This window comes from Vitis vinifera, chromosome 9 (assembly GCF_030704535.1).
Source record: "Vitis vinifera cultivar Pinot Noir 40024 chromosome 9, ASM3070453v1".
In the NCBI taxonomy this organism is placed as follows: Eukaryota; Viridiplantae; Streptophyta; class Magnoliopsida; order Vitales; family Vitaceae; genus Vitis; species Vitis vinifera.
In genome coordinates, this window is record NC_081813.1 from 3,130,368 (window position 1) to 3,153,649 (window position 23,282).

The window sequence follows — 23,282 nt, forward strand, 5'->3', positions numbered from 1 at the left end:
GTTAAAAATGATTTCCTCGAAGCTTTCTACTTTCTTGCATTATTTTGAGTAAAAGAGTAAAGTGAATGGGTAAAACCATAAAACACAAAAACTGAAAGGAGTTCTCAACAAATAAGTAAAATAGTAGGGGCTCTTCCACAAATTACCCCTTCTATATAAACCCACGTTCTTGCGCGGCATCTCCACAACTCCAAAACCCTCACGTTCCAAAACCCCTCTGCTCAACTACACAGCGCAATGGCACAACTGAGTCAATTGACTCAATACATTGAATCGTACGTCGACTCATCTCGCTCTTCGACTCAGCAGGTTCAGTTTCATTCTCTATCATCTATAATCACGATCTTAAATTACTTTTTAGCTCCGTTTGTTTCTCAAAAGTGAAAAATTCCGGGAAAAGATTTGGTGGAAATTTTTTGGGTCAAAACAACCAGAAGATGGACAATAATATTTGTAGTGCTCTGACGCTCCGTTTGCATTGTCGGAAAAGTAGCGTTCTAGGAATTTTTTTTTTGGAAAATTTACTTTTCTGTTTTTGACTTTTTTTTGTTTTGATTATTCTCCGCGTAATTTGATGATTTAATGAGCATTATAATTTTTTTTATTTGAATAGTTAGGTTAGGCTGGTTTGGATTTACTCTGTTGTTGTTTTTTAATTACAGGCTGCAAGCGTGGACGCTATTGCTTACCTTTTGAAGAATGATATATTAACTTTAGAGACACTTGTAAGCTTATGTGCATATATTATGCTCAAGGTTGTGTTTGGTTGCTGAGAAAATTGAGAATGGAAAAAAAAAGTGTAAATTTTTGCCGCATGTGTTATGTTGTTTTTGCATATGAAAAAATGAAATAAATTGCAGTAACAGATTCAAATAATTGTATTTGGCTCATTTTTGTGGAGTTCTCTTTTTTTTTCAAATTAAAATTTTGGGATTAAAATTTTTATGTTTTTCCTTCCTCCATTATTATCAGCAACCAGGAAAGTTCAGAGAACTTATATTTTATTTTGTTTTTTTTAGCCTGTCTATTTCTGAACCTTACATTATTCTTTGAAAATTTAGGTCACAGAGATGGGGATGTATTTGACCACTACAGATAACATAATCCGTACAAGAGGTACCTTTATGGGGATTTTATGAGTTACATTATTTCAAAAAGCTTGAAGTTGAGTAGGAATCGTTGAAGAAGTTACTCTTTTGCTAATGTTTTGCAATTAAATGATTGGTTACTTCATGTTGAACTTTGAAAGTAACTAATTTGGACCATCTACAGTTACAATGATGAAGGCCCATCTTAGATTTTTACATGGTAAAATACAATCACAATGAACAAAAATTTGGCTCTAGCTATGATTAGGTTGGATGGGGTCATTCATATGGTCCTCTGCACCGCATTGGTTCCTATTACCTTGGTTATCAAGATACTCTTATGATGCAGTGGTGTGTGGGACATACACATTGATTCTCTAGATAGTAATTGTGCCAAAGGGATGAATTCAGCACTATAGCTGATAGCCAGTGCATGTTTATGCTAGTGATGGATCATTAATTATTCAGCTATAGTTTTTTCATCCATAATAGTCTATTTCTAGTAATCATCAGGATGTAACTGCTTGTGTATTTCTTATTTCCTGCCACCATTTCAGGTATCCTTCTTCTTGCGGAATTGCTTACACGTCTTGCATCAAAGCCACTTGACAATGTTACCATACATAGCTTGATAAGCTTCTTCACAGATAGACTGGTGAGTTGGCAATTATACCGTTGAACATTATTAACTCAAGCTGAAGGTGGGACACATAAGTTTCATTGCTTCTGCATTTTTCTGACCTTCTTGTTTATGACTTACATTTGTCACCTCTGCTGCCGCTACTGCTTACATTCATTGTTCTTTCCTTTTCTTTTACTAGCATGTGATTTTTGAACACGTGCAGCAAAGTTGTTACTTCATTTGCTTGTCAGATTGGAATCCAAATATCCAGTCTGTATTTTTTAAATCTTGTTAACAGTCATTGATATTGTACATCTAATTTGACTCAAGGTTTCCCATGAAAATTTATGGTGCTAAAATTATGTACATCATAGAGAATGGTTCATGTTGGAAAATGCTTTTCATGTCTTTCATACTTTGAGAAATTTGTGGAAACCTGTATGCATGTAATTGTGCTGCTAAGTTTGGGATGTGGATCTGCTATTCACTCATCCATATAGCAGAATTCTGGATGTACAATTTTGGGCAAGTTCCATCCTTGTTACTATTGTTCCTGAAGCTGTCTCCTCTGGTTCATGTCTCCTTCCTTCTTTTAGCCCCCAATTGGAGCTCTAATGGCCTTTTTACAATGAGTTCTTTGAGTATGTTATTAGTAAGGGAAAGGGTTGCTTCTAGGTAAAGACATCTGAGGCTAGGTTCTGCCTTTTAAGGCAATATCTTTCTTCTGGTTCATGGTGTTGGGTGAAAATACTTTGATGGTTAATTATTTGTGAGGAAAAATATTATTTTGTGCTACATTGAATAATCCTTGCAAAGAAAATATACATATAGATTAAGTACAGCCTGTTTAACGAGAGTTTGATAATCCTATCCCAATCCTATCAATCCCCAAATACCAGGGGAGAACCTAACTAATTACATAAAAATCAGGAAATGGTTACAATTAGGAAACTATTCTATTATACCAAAATTTCTACAGTTGTACATTGATTTCTAAAAGTTGGAGAATCATATAGATTTTCCAATATTCCCCCTCAAGTTGGTTAATAGATATTATCCATTCCCGACTTACTTGTAATCTTTTGGAATGAAGAGCTGGTCAATCCCTTGATTAAAATATCTGCCAAGTGTCTATGTGTTGGGATATATGGTGTACATATCAACCCACTCTCAAGCTTCTCTTTGATGAAGTGTCTATTTACTTCAACTTGTTTGGTTCAATCATGTTGAACCATCATCCACAATGTTGATGGCCGACTTATTGTCACAGTACAATTTCATAGGTTCTTGCTACTTAATTTTAAGATCATCAAAAATGATTTTTTTTTATTTTTTTTTTGATCAGAAACGAAGAAAAATGTATTAATAGAAGAAAAGATACAGGAGAAAGAAAAGATACAAAAGAAAGAGAAGAAACCAAGGGAAGGATGAGAGGTCCTTCCTACACAAACTGAACAAAAGAGAAAACTCCCACCAATAGAAATCTAAAAACAAAGAGAAATCTAAAAACTGATCAAAAATGATTTTTAACCACTAAAGTTCACAAATACCATGAGCCATGGCTCTAAACATTGCCTCAACACTTAATCTTGCCACCACAATCTGCTTCTTACTTCTCCAAGTTACTAAATATCCTCCAAATAGTGTGCAATACCTTGAGGTTGACCTTCTATCCACAATTGACTCAGCCCGGTCAGCATCCGTGCATGCTTTAAGGCTTAGCTCTACATCTTTCTAAACAAAATTCCTTTCCTTAGGGACTCTTGAGATATCGGAGAACTTTATAGGTTGCTTGAAAATGAACATCCTTTGGGTTATGCGTGAATTGACTTATCACACGCTAGACATATGCCATATCTAGTCGCGTTTGTGAAGGATAAATTAACTTACCAATATATTCCTCGATCCATTGGTGTATCATCACTAGCCTCACTTAGCTTGTGACTTGGTTCAATCAGTGTGTCAATAGGCTTGTATCCTAACATTCCAGATTCTTTGAGGTGATCAAATACGTTAACATACCCAAAAACTTTAGGAGTAAGCTTGCAAGTGATATGAGAGTTTTGAAAATGGTTGGAAAAACCACTCAATAGACTTTTGAACCCTAGAACTTTTGAGGGTATTTGGTTTATCAAGTATGCTACTATCAATACGACTTCTCCCTTATAAGATTTAGGAACATGTGTTTGAAACAAAAGGGCTCACGTAACCTTAACTGTCTGTTTTTCCGATCAACGACCCCATTCAGTTGTGGAGTATGTACACAAGATGAATAATGAACAATATCTTCTTTTTGAAGAAGTGATAGAGTTTGATTGAAATAGCTCCTTGCACTATCACTTTCTTACTACAAACCCCAAATTGGTTTTTCATCATTTTGAAAAAATTTGGAAAAACTTCACTCACTTTAGATTTTTGTTTCAAGGGAAAAACCCATGTTACCCTTGTGCAATCATCAATAAATAAGATGAATCACTTTGCACCTAATGTTTGAGGGAAGATCTTAACTGTAGATACATTAGTGAAGAGGGAATGGTCTATGGTTAATAGAGGTAGCCTTAATAAAGATAGTGAAGAATCGGTTGATCACATTTTGATTCATTGAGATAAGACAAAAGAGCTTGGTTTGGTTTGGGTGTTCCCGGCTTCAGTGAGAAATCTTCTTCTAAAATGGAAACTAAAGGGGTTGGGGAAGAAGAAAAGAGTAGTTTGGCGATTGGCTTCGATTTGCCTATTTTAGTGTATTTGGAGAGAGTGCAACCAAAGGACTTTTGAAGACGAAGAATTGTTAGATCAAAGTTTGAAGGATCTCTTTATTTGGTTGCTTTTAGAGTGGTCGCAACAATTTTTGGGATTGGAAAGCCCCTCTATTTTGAATTTCTTAGATGCTCTTTATTGTGGCTAGCTTTGCGCTTTTCTAGGTTTTTTCTGTCTTAATTGGTGCTTGTTTTGACAATTTTGTATATGCTACTTTTATACGTAGGGTGCACTCCTTCTTTTTGGTGTTTTTTAATACATCCCTTTGTCAATAAAAAATAAAATAAAATACTTTGTGCTTGAAATATTAGGAATTTTAGATGGTCCTCAAATATTAGAGTGAATCAAAGAACTTGTATTACTTAAAGGAAAGGAAACATGATGATGTTTAGCAAACTTACAAATATCACAATGTAAATTGTTGACACCAACATTTTTTGAATAGTAAAGGAAACATATCTTTGAGTATACTAAATGGTGGATGTCCAAGACGGAAGTGTTGAAGGAAATATTATTGGATAAATAGGAACATGAAGGCTGGTTGCTATTGCCACCTTGTGTCTCAAGAAAGTAGAGTTCATCATTTTCCTTAGCATGTCTAATCATCCTCCCCATAACTCGATCTTGAAAAACATAGTAAGTTGGATAGAAAGTCACTCTATAATCCAAATCTTTAGTAACTTAATGAACAAACAAAAGATTAATAGACAATTTAGGAACATGCAACGCATTTTCTAATGGAAGAGAGGGGAACAAAGTAATGGTTCCTTGACTTGCAAAGGTAGTGAAAGAGCCATTTGCAATTTTGATTTTCCTATTACTAGGACAAAGATTATATGTGGTAAATGACTAAGAAGAATATGTCATATGATTTGTTGCCCCCAAGTCTATGACCCAAGAATCATTGTGGAGGCACTAAGGGCATAAGAAGTAGGAAACTTGCTTGTTTGTGCAAATGAACACGATCCATTTGGTTTTTCAAGGGAACTAAGGAGATTTCTCAGCCTCTCTATCTCCTCTTTATTGAATCCTCTAATCTTTGAGCTACTTGAATTGGAATTCTCATAAGAATGGCCTTCTGCATGAGTCAAGTGAGCTTGTTCTCTTAGCTATCTACCCTTAAAACCATCATGCTGACTTACTCCTTGGGGTTTCCCATGGAGTTTCCAAGAGGTCTCTTTGGTGTGATGGGTCTTCTTATTGTAGGTGCATCATACTCCATCATGATTGAAAGACCTTGTTGATTCATTCTTAATGGTTTCAGTGTGCTACCTTGTCCCTCAACATCTCTTTTGATTCCTCCATTACTTGTTTTTGTGGAAACTAGGGTAAACCTTTCTATGGGTCGTGAGTTAAGCATAATACCTCTTCGGTTTTCTTTGGCTTGGATCATTGAGAAGACACCCTGTAATAAGGGTAAAGTTTCCTTCCCTAAAACCTGCACTTGGACTTGCTCAAACTCAATATTAAGTTCTGCAAAAAATTTAAAAATCCTTTCCCTTTCTATTTATCTATTAGAAAAAGAAAAAAGAAAATCCTTTCCCTTTCTACAAGCATTAGTAACATGGCAAAGTCTTCACTACACTTCATTTAAAATTTTTTATAATAGTCCAATTGAAGCCAAAGTCTTTGCATGATATTGTAGTATTCAGTGATTGAAAGAGTACCTTGTTTGGTTAATGTTATTTTTGTCTTAATTTCATTAATCAAGGTTGCATCTTGGAATTGGTTTGGTAGACTGTTTACCAGATCTCCCTTGTTGTTATTAGAAACATACAAGTTCCGCTTATTTTAGGCAACATCAATTTCCATAACCAAGACATCATTATGGAATCTTCATTGTCCGATTTGACAAATGTAGGATCATTTTGAGCTGGTCCGGTATTCATTGAATGACTTAATTTCCCTTTTCCTTTCAAAAAAGTCTTTACCACTTGTGACCATTGTAAGTAGTTTTTGCCATTCAATCGATATGATGATTGAATATTTTGTATCTCCCCTTTTTGCGACACCTCTCCAGATTGGTTTCCAGTCATCACAACAATAGGGTTGGCTTCAGATGTTTCAGACACGACTGAATAATGGACGATTAGAAGGGATTTTTTAGAGAATCAAATTTCTAAGAAATTTTTTTCAGCAAGATAGACTATGATTTTTCAGAATTTTCTTCCCAATGAGCAAGAGCTTTGATACTATGAGGAAAAATATTATTTTCTGCTAAATTGAATAATCCTTACACAGGGAATATATATATATATACACACAAAGATTAATTACAACTTATTTAAGGAGAGTTTGACAATCCTATTACAATCTTATCAATCCCTAAAAATCAGGGGACGGCCTAACTAATTACATAAAAATTAGAAAATGATTACAATTAGGAAACTACTTTATTTTAATAAAATATCTACAGTTGTACATTGATTCTTGAAAGTTGGAGAATCATATAGATTCTCCAACAATTTGGTTTGCAGACATGGGTATTGCTGAAGTAAAATGAAATTTTGTCCAAGTAGATTTTCCAAGTTGCTTCTTTGATGGACATAAGGACATGACTTGCATTTTTATTTATTTATTTATTATTATTATTATTGGTGTTGTTGTTAGTAAATATTATTTTGTAAAATCATGGGTGTTTTTGAATGATGGAGGATCCATGTTCATTTGGATAGAGTAGCATTGCTCAATGGGGAATCTGATTAATAGTTGTTAAAAACTTACAATACATTATATGATACAATTTTTTTTTCTTTTATTAAAATTGATATGTAGCTCAATTCATATCTTATCTTAAGCATATCTTATGATACACATACGATATATGATATAACAATACAATGTTGCATACACCTTCGATTATTTTTCATAATTTTTAAGAGAAATCACATTCATTTTTTTTTTGGTTGAAAAAATTATTATATTAATAGTTTAAATATACAAAAAGGTTGTAAATTGATCGTAAATGGGAGAAATGGGTAAAATAATCTTATATTAAAAACTATATCAATTTGTTAAATACTATATTGGAAGTTAAGTAAATTTATTCTTACAATGAATATTGAAGAATTTTCATTTGAATGATTTGAATGTTGTCATTGAAAATGATGGGAGATTGGTGAATAAAAACTTTTATGTAATACTTTTTTGGTGGGAAAGGAATGATGACGAGCATGAAAAATTGGAACTTTATATATATATATAAAATTTGGAACTAAAAATCAAATCTAAAAGTTTAGTAAGTTTATTTTTGTGAATTTTGTGATAACCCTATATTAAACTCATTTATTAAATTGAACTTTTCAAAACTCTATGAAATAATAGAAAGACAATACATGTTAAATTTTATGAGTTAACAACTATATATATATATATATTTGATCGACAAACAACTATAAATATATTCAATAGATGTTATATTCGTGAAGAGACCTTTGAATGGGTGGGTCACCCTCTTAATCTTTTTTGTGTAGCTTTTGAGCTTTGCCATTTTACTTTATGCTCTTTTGGATCATGTTGTGTGCTTCAAAAAGCTTGGTGGAAAATCTTTCCCAGTGGGTGGGGATGTGGCTTAATAATGTGCCAAATTCTTGGATCTGTGCTGTTTGCATAGTTGCATCTTTTTGCCTTGTATGGCATATGCTTGGAAGGTGTGCAAAGCCTAAATCAAAATTTAGATCAAATTCTAATATAAGGAAACATACCCATACATATATGTGTGTGTGTGTATGTATATGCATATATATTTTATAATTCTTGATAGCTTACTCAAGCTGAGTTCAAAGTTTTTCTTTATAAATTATTGAGAATTTTAATTTGGTTGTACAGGGATTACTATTTTCATTGATTATGTTGTAGTTCATATATAAGATAGATGATATTGTAATCATATCAGGCAGATTGGAGAGCTTTGCGAGGTGCACTCATTGGTTGCTTGGCATTGATGAAGAGGAAAAGTAATATGGGTAGGGTCACTGACAATGATGCAAGAGCAGTTGCCCAGGCATACTTAGAGAATGTACAGGTGCAATCTTTAGGACAGCATGACAGGAAGGTACATCACTTATCCACCCAGTGTTGATGCTCACATATTTTAGTATTTCACTGCTAAAATCTAGCAGACAAGTTTTGTCCTTTATTAGGAATCCAATTTCTTAATAAGCTTAGCCAGTTTGCTTCAAATTTTAATTTTTCTTGCAGCTCTGCTTTGAGATTTTGGAATGCCTATTAGATCACTACCCCGAATCAGTTGCTTCACTGGTATTATCCTTAGTCTTGCTTTCCTATTCCTGTGCTCTTTTCACATATTTTAGGTACAATACTTGAATGTTGTTTCATAATTTTGTCAATGGTAAAATAAGAACTGTGAGAGAGAGATCCAATACTATCAGAGTGATTGCAGTCATGTCTCCTTAAACCTGGTTTATTTTGACACTTACCTACTTTTATTTTTAGTGCAACTTTTTAAGGTTCTGATAATTTCAGGGATAAGACTAAAATAGAATTATTTGAATTCAATGTAGCATCCATTTTATTAATGAAAATCTATGTGGCCTAGTTCATTCAGCATGATTATTAGCCTTCTCTAACTCATTGTCTTAAGTAAATAATTCTATATCTATTAAGGTCTTTCTATTTGATTCATAATGGTTTCCTCGGTAACCATGAAACTCTATTCTCATGCATGCATGTCACCCACTAGTTTTACTTTTACTTTTTGTAAATTGCTTGAAGTTTTAGATTTGAATGTTTTTGGAGTTAGATTGGATCATTTGGTATGATCACTTGGCTAAATTTATTATTCTCAAAGAACAACCTTGCTTTTGGTGTTCCTCCATTATATTTCCATTTTCAGCAACTTTATATGATCTGTACATGCAACTTGTGGCTTCTTAACTGCCCTTGTTCCATCTCTCCAACTCTTGTTCATTGTATTTATTTGTTAAAGCAAGACATTGCAGAACACCTCTTGTTTCAATCGCTCCTCTTATACCGATCTACCTACATAAGTATGTGTGTGTGTTTGCTGTATTTCAATATTGATCCTAGTGTTCTTTGTGTATAGGGTGATGATCTTGTTTATGGGATCTGTGGAGCTATCGATGGAGAAAAGGATCCTCGTTGCTTAATGCTCACATTTCATATCGTGGAGATTCTTGCACGACTATTTCCAGATCCATCTGGTCCACTAGCTAGTTTTGCTGGGGATCTTTTTGACATTTTGGGCTGTTACTTCCCTATACATTTCACACACGTAAGCGTGATGAATACTAGTTGCTTTAATATCTATACTTACCTAAGCTATTTCTTGGCTCAAAAAGGAAAGTAGGACATATTTGTAAGATTTTCCTTATTTGTTGGTGGGAAGAAATTGTTGGTATTTTGATTTTCTTTAACACCTTATTTCTATAATGACCACAAAGTCAGGTGTTTACTTCTGAAATTCTAGTTTTCATTTGATGGGCAGTGAAATATCTTGATAACCTAGTCGAGCGTGAATCCAATGAAGTGATGGGTGATTAAAACTATGTTGTATATCTCTGATTTTGTATGCAATCTTGTGTCTGTATTTTTGTTAGATATGATTCTTTGCAGAACGAAATTTCCACTCAATTCTTGATTGATATTGCTTGGGTTAATCTATACAGCCTTGTGCTAAGCTAAATGTCACTGTTGATCTATGGTTGTTTGTTAAAACTGTTAATCTTAGTTCCCAGTCTAACTGCAAATATAATTCACCCAAAAATTCTATGTTGTGAATGTGAATATTAAATTTTGCAGGAGTCAATTGCTGCTGTTGCTTTCATTAACTGAAATTTTTAATATTCAATCCTTATTTTTATACATTCTGTTTGTTATGCTCCTTCATGTCTTTGATGTATGGTTCTATATGATCCAGCCCCAAGGTGAAGATGTTGATGTGAAAAGAGATGACCTCTCTAGGGCATTAATGGTATGCAATTTACTCTAAGTGCTATTCTTTAAATTTTGTGCCTTTTATTTTAAAAGAATTTGGTATTTAGTCCTTCTTTGAATCAATGCTACAAATAATTCACTGTACTATAAACATTATTGATGTTTGATTGATTATATATATTTCCACTTTAAGGTAAAGCTCCTTAGTGAACTCTCGTGAAACATGTGGTCTTTGGTGCAAGGGTTGATGGAAACACAAATTGGAGGTTTCAATTGTTCTATCTCTAATGGATGATTAAAGAATATGACGCCATGAACTTGTTCTTATTCATAATAATATGTTGACTATGCCCAGTCAATTGTTTGAGATTCCAATTGGAAGGGCCTAGGTGGTGAGAAGCTATAATTTGAGTATGGAAAGTCAATCCTGAAACCTTGTAAGTGACCAGGTTTACTAAACTGCTTGTCTAGGAAGATATAGCTGGCACATGGAAAATATCTATATATTGTTTAACTAGTGTATGAGAAGTTATTAATGGGTAACCATATTGTGTTAATTCTTTTTTCTCCTCCTTTCAAGGTATAGAAAAAACAATTTTCTTGAAACCTACTTTCAAAGAACAACTATAGTTTGCTCAGTTTTTTGTAGTCTTCCTTACTTGTCCAGCTTGTATTGCTTCTCATTAAGGAGTTTCTCTTGTTGTTTTAATTAGATTTATATATTGTGGAAGGATGTGTTGTCCTTCTTGATATTTTTAATTAATAGAAAAGATTTAGTGTGTTTCTGATAAAAGACCTACTCATCTGTCTAAATTTTCCTATACGTAAAAAAGGAGGGGGGACCTTGTGGATGGATTGTGGACTATTATGGATTCATCTGTAACTATATCAGCCTTTTTTTTCCCACCTGTTTACATTTTCCTTTGCTCTTTCATTACACAAAGTTTGTAAGTCTGCTTGTTGGTGTTTCCAACTGTTTTTCACTGATCAATGTCCTTCCACTTATAACTGCTCCACTACATGCGTTCTGGTGTAGCTTGCCTCAGAATACAAATATAGGGATGGGCTGAGTCATGCATGCTCAGATCTAAGACAGAAAACTTACAATCCGATTATAGATCAGATTCTTCGCCAGCAAGAAAAAAAATCAAAATCCATGAGCTACGAGGATAAAAGTAACAAGCCTTAGCAAAGAAAGGGAAGAAAATAAGAATTTCTGGAATCTGAATACTATTCACCCAAAGTCATACCTTTTGAGTCTTATAATATGTAAACTTAGCATACTTAGTCTCTTGGTTGAGCTGGAAATCCTTTTATTCCTATGAAAATTAGTTTCTTACTCCCTTGAACTCTAACAAACTCATAAATGATCTTATGCTCAGTCCATTTCCTTGGAATGAAACCCATACCTATAAAATCCCATAATATTGCCCCGAATTCTAAACTTGGTAAAATTCCTAAAAAATCTCTAACTCGCTGAAATCCAAATAAACTAAATTGAGTCATACAACAGAATAAATTAAAATATTATCAAATTGGTCCTAAAGTCCCTTTTTAGATTTTCTGCTTTTGCCTCCAAAAGTTGCATCACAGTCTTCATTGAATCTCATTTCCTTCTCAACTTATTTGCCCTGGTTGGGATTAGATCCCTTGTGTTGCATTCTATGTATGTGGTGTATACATCCATCTGGTATTAAGTAATTGGGTGATGAAACTATGCATGATTTGCATACTTAGGGTTTGGTATTTCTCAATAAAGCCTTGGTGAGCAGATTATGAAGATTACATCTATGATAGAAGGGTTCTATATCTGTTATTTTTCTTGAATAAGCTTTTTCAAGGTTGGATTTCACTTGAAATGTTTGTTATGTTTTTTTCCCCTCCCATTAAATAGCATGTTTTTATGAATTTATTGATTACGTTGAGGCAGATTTGCTACCATGGTGTATCTAAAGGGCTGCAAATGTTCAACCTAGTGTTTTGTTTCAATACATTGATATTGTTTTATGGTCTAATTTATTTTGACTGCCTTACCAGATACATGATCTTCCCTTCTGCAATTTTTATATTGAACTATTTTCTTTTACAGCTAGCATTTTCTTCTACAACTCTCTTTGAGCCGTTTGCCATACCATTGCTTCTTGAGAAACTTTCTTCTTCTCTGCCATTAGCAAAGGTTGGTGAAATTGAATATAGTTCTATTTTATTATTAATTTATTTATTTCTTCTACTGTAGCAACTTTTCCACTGTATGCTGTATGGGAGTTTCTTTGAAATGGCCAATCTATTCAACCTGTTCAGTTTGGCTTTCTAATGTTGGCAGGTTGATTCTTTGAAGTATCTCAGCAATTGCTTGTTGAAATATGGAGATGACAGAATGACAAAGCATGTTGAAGCTATTTGGTTTTCAGTAAAAGATGCAATCTTTTGTTCAGAGCAAGAACCCATGTTATCCTTGGCTTCAGAATTACTAGATCATGTGGGCTTTCAGGAGAACGAAATTGTGACAGAGGCTATCATACTTCTGCAGAAGGTTATTTTGGAAAATAGTGGTTTGTCATTAAGTTTGATTGTTGGTGATAAAGATATAAACACGATAGTCAACACAGTCACTAGTTTTAGAAGTTACAATGATATTCCTCTGCAAAGCAAGCACAAACTATGTGCAATTGGTCGTATCCTCTATGTTTCTGCCAAGGCCTCTATCACCTGCTGCAATCGAGTGTTTGAAAGCTTTTTCTTCCGCTTGATGGATACTCTGGGGCTTTCAGTGAGAAATTCATCTGGGGATTGCCTTCCAAATTTTGATTATGTCTTTAGTGAAAGACTTAATTTTGGAGCCCTTTATCTCTGCATTGAGCTCCTTGCTGCATGCAGAGATTTGGTGGTTGGCTCTGAAGAACTCACATCAAAATCTGTTTCAGCACAAGAATCATGGTGCTGCATGCTTCATAGCTTTTCGAGTTTATTAATGAAGGCCTTCAGTTCTGTATTGGATGCAAGCACAGACAAAGATGCTTATGAGGCAGATATTTACTCTGGAGGTAAATGTTTTTGTTTCAGAATGCAATATATATATATATATATATATATATATATATATATATATGTTGTTTTCATTTGATGCTTGCATAGTGATGATTCATGAGCGTCAAGTGGATATGTTAAATGGACTTGAGTATTCATGTTGATTATTAGTGTGTATCTAGATGTTGAATCTATCTAATTCTCAAATCTTAGGACATGAAAGGACTGTTGAATTATGAATTTGACCTTTCTTCTATACTGGGGTATAATGATGTATGTACAATAACATGTTCAATTGCTCACATGTGTACTATACTCATGCTAAATATCTGACAAATTTGTTATGTCTCTCAATTTGTTGGACATGCCTAAATGTGCAATATCAAGCCTGTGTAACACATGTTTTATACCCATGCCCATGTGACGTTGTGGATGCTTCACTCAATTTAGAGCATTTCTTTAAGATTCATTCATGCTTCATGCATCATGCATCTTTGGGTGTGAATAGACAATAAATTGAAACAAAGCCTGTAAAATGAAAGCCACAAATTGGTCCTACCCTTTTTATGATATCAATTGGTTTTCACCATGATAAACAATTTTGAGTTGAATACTTTCAGTTGCATGTTCAATATTGGACATCACGTTATGTAATTCTAGAAATGTTGTATTTGCTTGAAATTCTGTTATTTCTTCTCACATGAATGAAATCTAATAGTTTCATGTGATTTAATTGATCTCAATAAATCGTTTTTATCCTGGTACCATTTTTCTTCATTTCTTAAATGCTTGTGGATTTATATCATGAATTGTATTAATAAATCTGCTATGGTGTTTAGCATCTTTTGTCATAAGTCTTTTTGGTTTGATATCAGTTGTAGTTTTAGGTTAAAAATGTGAGACTTAATGCTCAGTTAATTTCATCTGTAGTGATCCTCCTCCTTTTTTTTAATATTAATTTGCAGTGAAAGGTTTGCAGATTCTGGCTACTTTCCCAGGGGAATTTTTACCAATATCAAAATCCATATTTGAGAATGTTTTGTTGACATTTATATCAATTATCGTTGAGGATTTCAACAAAACATTGTTATGGAAACTAGCATTGAAGGCATTGGTGCAAATTGGCTCATTCATTGATAGATTTCATGAATCTGAGAAGGCACTGAGTTATAACTACATTGTTGTTGAGAAGATTGTTTCATTGATGTTTCTCGATGATTTTGGCCTGCCTTTTCAACTCAGACTGGAAGCAATTTCTGATATTGGCACTACTGGTCTGAATGTTATGCTGAAAATTGTTCAAGGGTTGGAAGATGCTATATTTGCTAATTTATCGGAGGTTTATGTAAGTGTGAGATATGAAGGCTCACATGGTAGACGTGAAGAAAATTTTCCCTTTAGAAGTCATGAAATGTCCTGCTTGAGAAAAATAACATTTGTGCCATCTGTTGATGTCAGTAACCTATCTAAAGATGTGTCTATATATAAGTTGAATTCATTGAGCAACACAATTGGATTGTGTCAGATTCACTCTCATTCAGTACATTTCATGGGTTTCTATTTCTTGTCGGCTTTGCATCAATATTTAGATTCTTCCTCTCTCCAAGCTCCTTTTTGAAGCTGTTTTCTTGGTTTAATGTTTCTTGAGTATTGTAATCTGTTTGTCTAGGTCCATGGAAATCTGAAGTCAGCCAAAATCGCAGTTCAGCTTTTGGAATGTTACTCTAATAAGCTGCTTCCAGGGTATAATATTCTACCCTAATATTTTTGTTTCCTTTTTTTGTTGTTCAATGTTGAATATTCTGATTGTGGTGGTTCTGCCATCCTTCTTAACCCTGTGGAATGTCATATAATGTGTCCAACAACTATTAAACCAACCCATGACTTTTCAAAGTTCAATGATGTCTGTGCTTTTCTGCTTTCTTCCATGTTGTGAAGGCATTCTAAAAATTATTGTATTAGCTGTAGAATTGTCACTTAGATGGGTTTTTTTGGTTTGCATTTTCATACAGAAGGCCTCTTGATACTAGGTGCTGGAAAGAAATTCCCATGCTTTCAATGTTGAACCCAAATGCATTTTGTCCCAACAATATTATTGGTATCTTATATATTTTTTTCTGCACTAAATATCTGGTGAAAACCAGGTCTCTAATGATGAATCGTTGAAATTGATGGTCACATATGTGATATTGCCAGAACAGTTGATACTTATATTTACTATTTTTACGAGATCTACTAGTTTTTATTCCATTGCTTTCTTTTGAAATCAAAATTTAAATCTCCAACCTGAGCATGTGGTCATGTGCATGCACGCTCATGCAAGTATCAATTCCTTTTTAAAGTATGAGATGGAGAGGAAGGATTTTCATGTTTTTTAACTGTATGGTAGAGGGCCTTTTCTTTTTCTTTTCTCCTCTTCCTTGTTTTTGGTCCACTATTTCTGATAGTTCTTTTTCCCATTTAGTAATGTTTACCTTTTCTGTTCCAACTACCTGCTGTTGATCTGAAACCCTTGTTGGCATGGGCACAGGATCCATGGAGCTGGAGATTTTGAGGATGTTCTTTCACGTTTTGCTGTTAATATTTGGAACCAAATTGAAAATAGCATGGCTTTTAGTGTTGGGGCTCAGGAAAATGTAAGTGCTGCTGCTATTATCATTTTTTTAACTTTTCTTGTCAGTGCCTTTTCTAAATGCAATCATTCTACCAAAGGCATGTTGAAATTTTTTTCACATTACTAGGCTAGCTCCTATGGTTACACATATATATATAGGAGTCAACATGATATCTGCTGATAAGCAGCATTTGCATGTTTGTTTTTATTTTAGGAGCTTCTTAATGCAACAATGACAGCAATGAAGCTTGCTGTTGGGAGTTGTTCAGAGGGAAGTCAGGGTAAAATCATTAAAAAAGCTTACAGTGTACTTTCATCATGCCCTTCTTTTACATTGATGGAATCCATGCCAATCACCGGTACAGTCCAGTTGGAAGGGTTGCAACATACTCAAGATTTAGAATGTTTTTCTTGTAGAGATAAATGGGTTATTTCATTATTTGCATCAGCAATTATAGCAGTTCGTCCTCAAACCCACATTCCAAATATAAGAGTAGTGCTGCATTTATTCATGACGAACCTTCTTAAGGGCCATGTTCCAGCAGCTCAGGCATTGGGTTCTATGGTTAACAAACTGTGTCCAAAATCCAATGGAGTTGAGATTTCAAGTACTTGTACTTTGGAAGATGCACTGGATATAATTTTCAACACAAGTTTATGGGATTCCCATAACCATGGTCCCTTAAAGAGATGCAGTGGAATAGGAGTGGACAATGAGATGGGTCTTGCTAATTTATGCCTTAGTGCTTCAAACTGTCAATTGCTTCAAGTTTGTGCTATTGAAGGATTAGCATGGATAGGGAAAGGTTTGCTTTTGCGGGGTCATGAAAAAGTTAAAGATATAACAATGATTTTTTTGAGGTGCTTGCTGTCAAGTGGTGGAATAGATAACTTGCCATTGAACCAGGGTTCATTAGAAAACAATCAGGAGCAGGATGTGCTTCCTTCAGTGGCGAAATCTGCCGCAGATGCATTTCATGTTCTTATGAGTGATTCTGAAATTTGTTTGAATAAGAGATTTCATGCAAACATACGGCCGCTCTATAAGCAACGCTTTTTCTCTTCAGTACTGCCCATTCTGGTATCTTCAATGGCGGAATCTCGTTTGTCTAACACAAGGTATGTACAAAAAGCTCTGGAGCCTTCCTGTGCTGCTTTGTAAATTGATTTATCTTCTTAATTCTCAGTGATGATTGCTCATAGGTGGTCTTAGTTATCTTGCACTGCTTTATTGTTCAGATCTATGCTATATCGAGCTTTAGCACACATTATTTCTGATACTCCACTCATTGCTGTATTATCTGAAGCCAAGAAGGTTAGTGTCAGAAATTTCATTTTGAACTACTTGGAGCAAGTATAACAATTGCATAAAGTGTTATTTTATGTATGCAGATCATTCCAATATTATTGGATAGCTTATCCATATTGAGTACTTATAATCTGGATAAAGATATTCTCTACAATCTCTTGCTAGTCTTATCTGGGATATTGATGGATAAAAATGGTAAGAATATAGTACTATGCATGTATATTTTCTTTTATTGACATTTTCAATAACAAGTTTGGAAACATGTATTTTCTCTTAAATATTTCTTGTGCTTTTAGGCTACAAATATAATGGGATATGCATATTCTAAGATATTTTTTGATAGGCAACCAAGAATATATTAAAGACACCAAAAAGAAAGACGGGGGATCATACATGGGACGTATACAAAGGAAACCAAGGAAAAGGAAACACCATAAAAAAGTTTACAAAAACCCTCTCGCTAACACATGCACAACCAGTCAATAAAATCTAACAAGGAACCAGGACCCTCTTGAATGTGTAGGCAAGTCCGAGGAAAAAAGTTACAAATAAGAGAGTCCTTTAGAGCTTGATTTGAGTGTTGAATTCCATCAAAGTATCTTCAATTTTTCTTTTGCTAGAGAATCCAAATCAAGAAAAGAGGGGTTGTCCCCCAAATCATTTTTCTATTTTTTGCTAACAAAACTCCCATGCCATCCCTTCAACAAATCTTTCACAAAGAAAGGGAGGACCAAAGAACAACCAAAGGGAGAAAATAACAAATGCCAAAGACCCTAACCTTTCCATAATGGATTAGCAAGTGATTTGTTGATTCTTTTGAATTCATACATGTGAAGAGAGAGAGAGAAAAGGGAGAATCCCTAATTATTGTTATTGAAAAACTGTAAAGAATACACATTGGACTTGGGTATATATATACATGTTAGTGGGACCCACAATACAATAAGGAAAGAAAAGGAAAAGGAAAAGTAAATAACCTAAATAACTATACACTATCTAACAATACATAAACAACAATGATTGGGTAATACCCATCCTCTTCTCTTAAGTTGATCTAAGGTGAGGAACCTTTTCCAAACTGCCTTCTAAGCAAAAAGACCACCTTAAAGGCACCCAAGAGCCCCGCACTAGCTTAGAGAGGAAAGAAATACCTTCATCTGACTCTAGGTAAGAGTAGAGATATTTCACCAAGAACTTCCCACTCTTGCTAATCTGCCAAATTAGCTTATCATCATCCTCACTATACTTCCCAAGTGCATGTAGCCTAAGTAACTCCTCAATGATATGTAGCTCTCAATCCTGAAACTGCCTCATGAATCCCAGGTTCTACACCTGTTTGCTAACTATTTCCCGAGCACTCACCACCCAAGCCTCTTTATTAGAAGCAAAAGAGAAGAGAGATGGAATAGAATCCTTTAAAGGAGCCTCCCCACACCAAACATCAAGCTAAAATTTTGTCTGTCATTGCCAACCATAAAACTTGTTCTGAAATTAAAGTTTTTCCCAACCTCCTCTTATTACCTTCCACAAGCTGACATCATAACCCTCCCTCCCAGCAAAAGAGCACCAACTTCTAGGTTCTTCCCCAAACTTTCCCACTATAACCCGTTTCCAAAGGAAGTCCCTTTCCAAAGTAAGTCTCTAACACCATTTTCCAAGCAAGGATTTATTAAGAGATGACAAGACGAGACATAAAATAGATGGACCTACTGCACAAAGTATTTTTAAGCAAAGTAAGTCTACCACCCTTTGAAAAGTATTGTCTTTTCCAAAAGGCTAACCTTTTATGGAACCTCTCCTCATCCACATCCCACACAGAAGGGGACTTGAACGACGCACTCAAAGGCAAGCCTAAATAAGTAGTTGGAAGTTTCCCTACTTTGCAACCCAATATAGAGGCAAGCTCCTCAACATTAAGCAAAGTAAAAATTGTATATCATTTGTTTTTGAATTCATAAAGATAAATTGAATAGTTAGGAATATGGTTTCAGCTTGTCAATGCATGTTATTGAGTACCAGGCAATTCACAATTGTTTCTTCCTCTTTCCATAGCCTTCCTAAGTTATAGAATTCGTTATGCAGTATCCCTTGTCAATGATAATTTTTGTAAGTTGTTGCCATTGAAAATTGTTTTCTTTTCTTTGCCAATTATAGAAAAGGACTAATTTACTGTTTTTTCCTTCATGATTGCTTTTAGATTACAATATATTCTTAATGATTATTCACCCAGGCTAAATAATGTATTTCTCTCCACTAACACATGCAGGACAAGAAACTGTGGTCGAGAATGCGCATGTCATCATTAATTGCCTTATTGGGCTTGTTGGCTACCCCCATATGATGGTACTAGATCTTTCCTTAGAGAATCATTTAATTTGTTTCTGGATATGCCCTTAATTACATTGTTAAAAAATAAATCAATATTCTGGTGTCTAAACCAAGCCCTCTTGTTTTAGGTAATATGTCATTCCTCCTCTTCAGTATGTACATATATGCTAACACAATAAGGCATCTATTGCCATTCCACCTCTTTATTATCTTCAGTTCATGCAACACACTGTCCGATCCCATTTTAGGGATGCTCATGTATGAGTTCTGAATTTGCGAAGTTTGAGAATTTTACTAGTTCAAGTTTTTAACTTTTAGGAAGGATATACCATCCCCTCTTTGAAGTTGCGCAATAGTTTTACCCGGTTAAATATGTGAATTTGGTATTGGTCCCTTTAATATAACTCCAATTTTTGGTTTGGCCATATTCTTAATTTGCATGCACGAAGTTTAAAGAAACATATGATAATAGCTGAATCTGTGTTTTTGACTTTTTGGTCTATGGAATTGGTGAGAGAAATGGAATTCTGGCACTTCAAAATCTGTGCTTTTGGCACAAATAGAATTGGAATTCCATGCTAAATTCATGAACTCTTTCTTTGTTCAAAAAGTGGTAATAGGATTCCTGTGGAACAGACTTTAATTGATGGATCCTACTAGAACGCAAGTCGAAATGGAAAAAAAAAATGAAAATGTGAAAACCTATGAACACTGCCACTATGTTTATCATGATTGCCACCTTTTGGAACCCTATAATTACAATGAACCCTGTATATTTTCCAATATTAAGATTTTTTTATTCTAGATATATCCATTTATAAGATTTCTAATCATTTGAGGTAGGGATCCAGGGTGAAGTTCAATTCCTTGATCCAATTGTGCAAAGAGAATTTTAGTTTCCTAGCTGCCTATTTGCTTGCATGTTCATTTTTTTTTACATTGTAGCCTGTCATATATAGCTTTCTAATGGATGCTGAGCTAAATTTATCTGGTAAGTTGCTTATAGTTATTTTAGACCTGCAACTGATATTTTGTGGAAAACTTTTCATGACGTGCCCAGGTTGTTCGAGAGACAGCAATTCAGTGTCTTGTTGCCATGTCCAGATTGCCCCATGCTAGGATTTATCCCATGAGAACACAGGTTAGTTTGATTTCACGGAATATGAAATGTTGATCACCATTTCACAACTTTTTAAAAATCACTCCTCAACTTTGACAATATATTTTTGAAACCTTTTAGAAGAATTTCAAAGGCAACCCTGATGGTATAAATTAATCATGGGAAAATTACAACAATTGTGATGGCTACTTCATAAGTATTTAATAACAATATATTGTGGATGCTATGTGTACGACAATAATCAATTAGCACTTCATGTGTAATTATTTATTTTAATTTTCAGGTTTTACGTTCTGTACAAAAAGCTCTTGATGATCCAAAGAGAGCTGTACGTCACGAAGCTGTTAGATGTCGACAAGCATGGTTAGCACTTTGAGCTTCTTCTTTTTTGTGTTGGATAAAATCTTTCTGATATTTGATGTTTATTTACATTGTTTTCTATTGACTGTCAACCAGGGCATCAATTGCTTCCAGAAGTCTTCATTTCTGAAGTAATGAGCTTTTTCAAAGCTTGCTTGGTAATATGAATTATCAGTTGTCTGCAAAATGTTTGTTGCTTTCAGTTGTGTCTCATTAGTGATACTTCAGCTTGGTTAATAGATATTAAATGCATTATAGAATACATTTGAAGTATGATAATTCAAGTTGAAAGCACTCTCATTGTAGCAATCTGGAGGGGTAAATCACTTTCCTGTAGAAAGAAGATGTCACCATTCAGTGTTCCAACACCCTGGACATTTTTTAGTAATTCTTATCTGACCAACATATTTACTTAAGATTCTGTGCCTTTGCTTTGGTAATCGCCTCTATACGAAATTAAGATGTGTTATCTTAATGATATTGAGTCCTTAACCGAGGCATCGCCAAAGAAAACCCAAATAGAAAGAACAAAAACCCAAAAAGGACATAGAATACAATCCTTCCCACAATGGTTTAGGATGTGCTTAGCCAATCCTCTTAACTCCTCCCTCTAAAAATTTTCTGCCATTACCTAGGCTTTATACATATCATGCTTTTCTTCCTATTCCTGCTCTAAGAACTCAATTAAGTGAAGTCAATCTACATTTCCTTTATGTAGTCCTGTGAGTCCTTTTGCAGTAATGTTGAAGGTGCTTTGGGTTAAGCAGAAGTCTTTTTAATCGGTTTCATTTTGATTTTGTAGGGACCACAAAGTGTGAGCATCCATGAAGTGCAACATCAATTTGGTTTCCTGCAACTTTGGCTTGCTCAGATGATAAGTTAATCAACCATGGTGATTTTGGGAAGACGTTTAAAGCCATCTCATTGCAAAAATGGAGACATTGGAGACACTGTGTAGTGTATGTATATACTGAGGATGTTGATTGGCAAAATTTTTCTAGTCAATAGTAAGCTTAAAAGATATAAGTCAAAAGTTACGATAAGTTTGAAGGGTGGGTTGGTTTCTTTCTTTCTTTCTCTGTTTTTTTTTTTTTTTTTTTTTTTTTTTTTTTTTTTGACCTTAATTTTTTCCCCATAGGATTCTTGTTGAGGTTGTTTGGTTGCTTCCGAGAAGCAATTTTTAGTCTGAAGATGTGTCTTTGATGAGGGAACCTTTATTTATGTTGTGTACAGAAATCATTAACATGAAAGTAAAATTGATCTTTACCCTATTGTCTGAAATTAATCTGACGTGTCTCCTTGTTTTAGCTTCTATCATGGAGAAAAACACCAATATAGAGATTATGTTCTTTTTTAATTTGGCTTGCTCCACTAGTCAAGACCATTTACAGTGGTCTGAAAAAGGGTTTATTCCCACCGGAAGAGTATATCAGTTGTCAAGATCACTAGAATTTCCATCTCTAAGAGATCCGATTTCCAATCCAAAGCCTCCTAAGCTTTTTCTAGCACCTTAGAATTTTAAAAAAGACCTAAAGATAATTCACACGCATGGAACACAGAAGGGCTGTGGCCATTAGGAAATGATCTTGCAACCTTCCTGACCATTTCTTCTTGCTTCCTTATGAATTACTTCAATTCATTTTTTTGCGGTGAATTCAGGTGGGTTCCATGTTCCATTTCATTTAAGCAGATTTCACATGCAATCAACAGAGAGAGATAAAAGCGATTAGTGTACAAGCAGAGGAACTTAACTAATTCATTCCCAATTACTTCTTCTGTTCAAGAGAACAATGGGGTTGACTGCTTATCTTTTATGCTAAATGGAACCCCCCATGAAACTCTTCAAATTGTTATCAATTAGAAAGACCCATCTGTAATCTCCTCCATCCAGTTCTTAGTTGGCATGTTTGGATCAATTCTGATCATTCATCGTACATAACATATGAGCAGGCTGGATCGTTGCCAATGGTCTGTAAACTTGGTTTTGATGTTCACCCCTGCTCCAGACCTAAAACCTCTGTTGGAAAAGTGAACCTGAAATTATGGGTTTTCGCCAGAGATTGTCAACCAAAATAAGAATGTCATGACTTTGTGAAGCAATATGCCATAGCCACATATTGACAATCTAGGAAGAAAGTATA

At 34.5% G+C, this 23,282-nt stretch overlaps 1 protein-coding gene across 6 annotated transcripts; it reads left to right on the forward strand.

Annotated features, from left to right (window-relative positions):
• The first annotated feature begins 177 nt into the window (after positions 1–177).
• On the forward strand, positions 178–22,422 carry LOC100260012 (MMS19 nucleotide excision repair protein homolog). 6 transcript variants are annotated; one of them, XM_059739480.1, is made up of 21 exons: positions 178–309; positions 663–725; positions 1,062–1,116; positions 1,646–1,743; positions 8,363–8,521; positions 8,668–8,727; positions 9,533–9,721; positions 10,367–10,420; positions 12,473–12,559; positions 12,707–13,427; positions 14,376–14,755; positions 15,080–15,153; positions 15,941–16,046; positions 16,239–17,143; positions 17,264–17,339; positions 17,417–17,528; positions 19,600–19,676; positions 20,722–20,802; positions 21,065–21,144; positions 21,238–21,299; positions 21,944–22,422. In XM_059739480.1, the coding sequence occupies exons 1-20, from the start codon at positions 238–240 to the stop codon at positions 21,269–21,271; spliced, it is 3,483 nt and encodes a 1,160-aa protein (XP_059595463.1). In that variant the 5' UTR covers positions 178–237; the 3' UTR covers positions 21,272–21,299; positions 21,944–22,422. The 6 variants fall into 6 exon arrangements, 5 of the variants coding, with proteins under 5 accessions (XP_059595463.1, XP_059595464.1, XP_059595465.1 ...); XM_059739481.1 differs by having other exon boundaries at positions 21,238–21,272; XM_059739482.1 differs by lacking the exon at positions 21,238–21,299.
• Positions 22,423–23,282: the final 860 nt, after the last annotated feature.

Coding starts and splice junctions, on each gene's coding strand:
- LOC100260012 (XM_059739480.1), top strand. CDS start 238: ATGGCACAACTGAGTCAATTGACTCAATACATTGAATCGTACGTCGAC. Junction 17,144..17,263: donor TCTCGTTTGTCTAACACAAG/GTATGTACAAAA, acceptor TTTATTGTTCAG/ATCTATGCTATATCGAGCTT. Junction 17,340..17,416: donor TATTATCTGAAGCCAAGAAG/GTTAGTGTCAGA, acceptor TTATGTATGCAG/ATCATTCCAATATTATTGGA.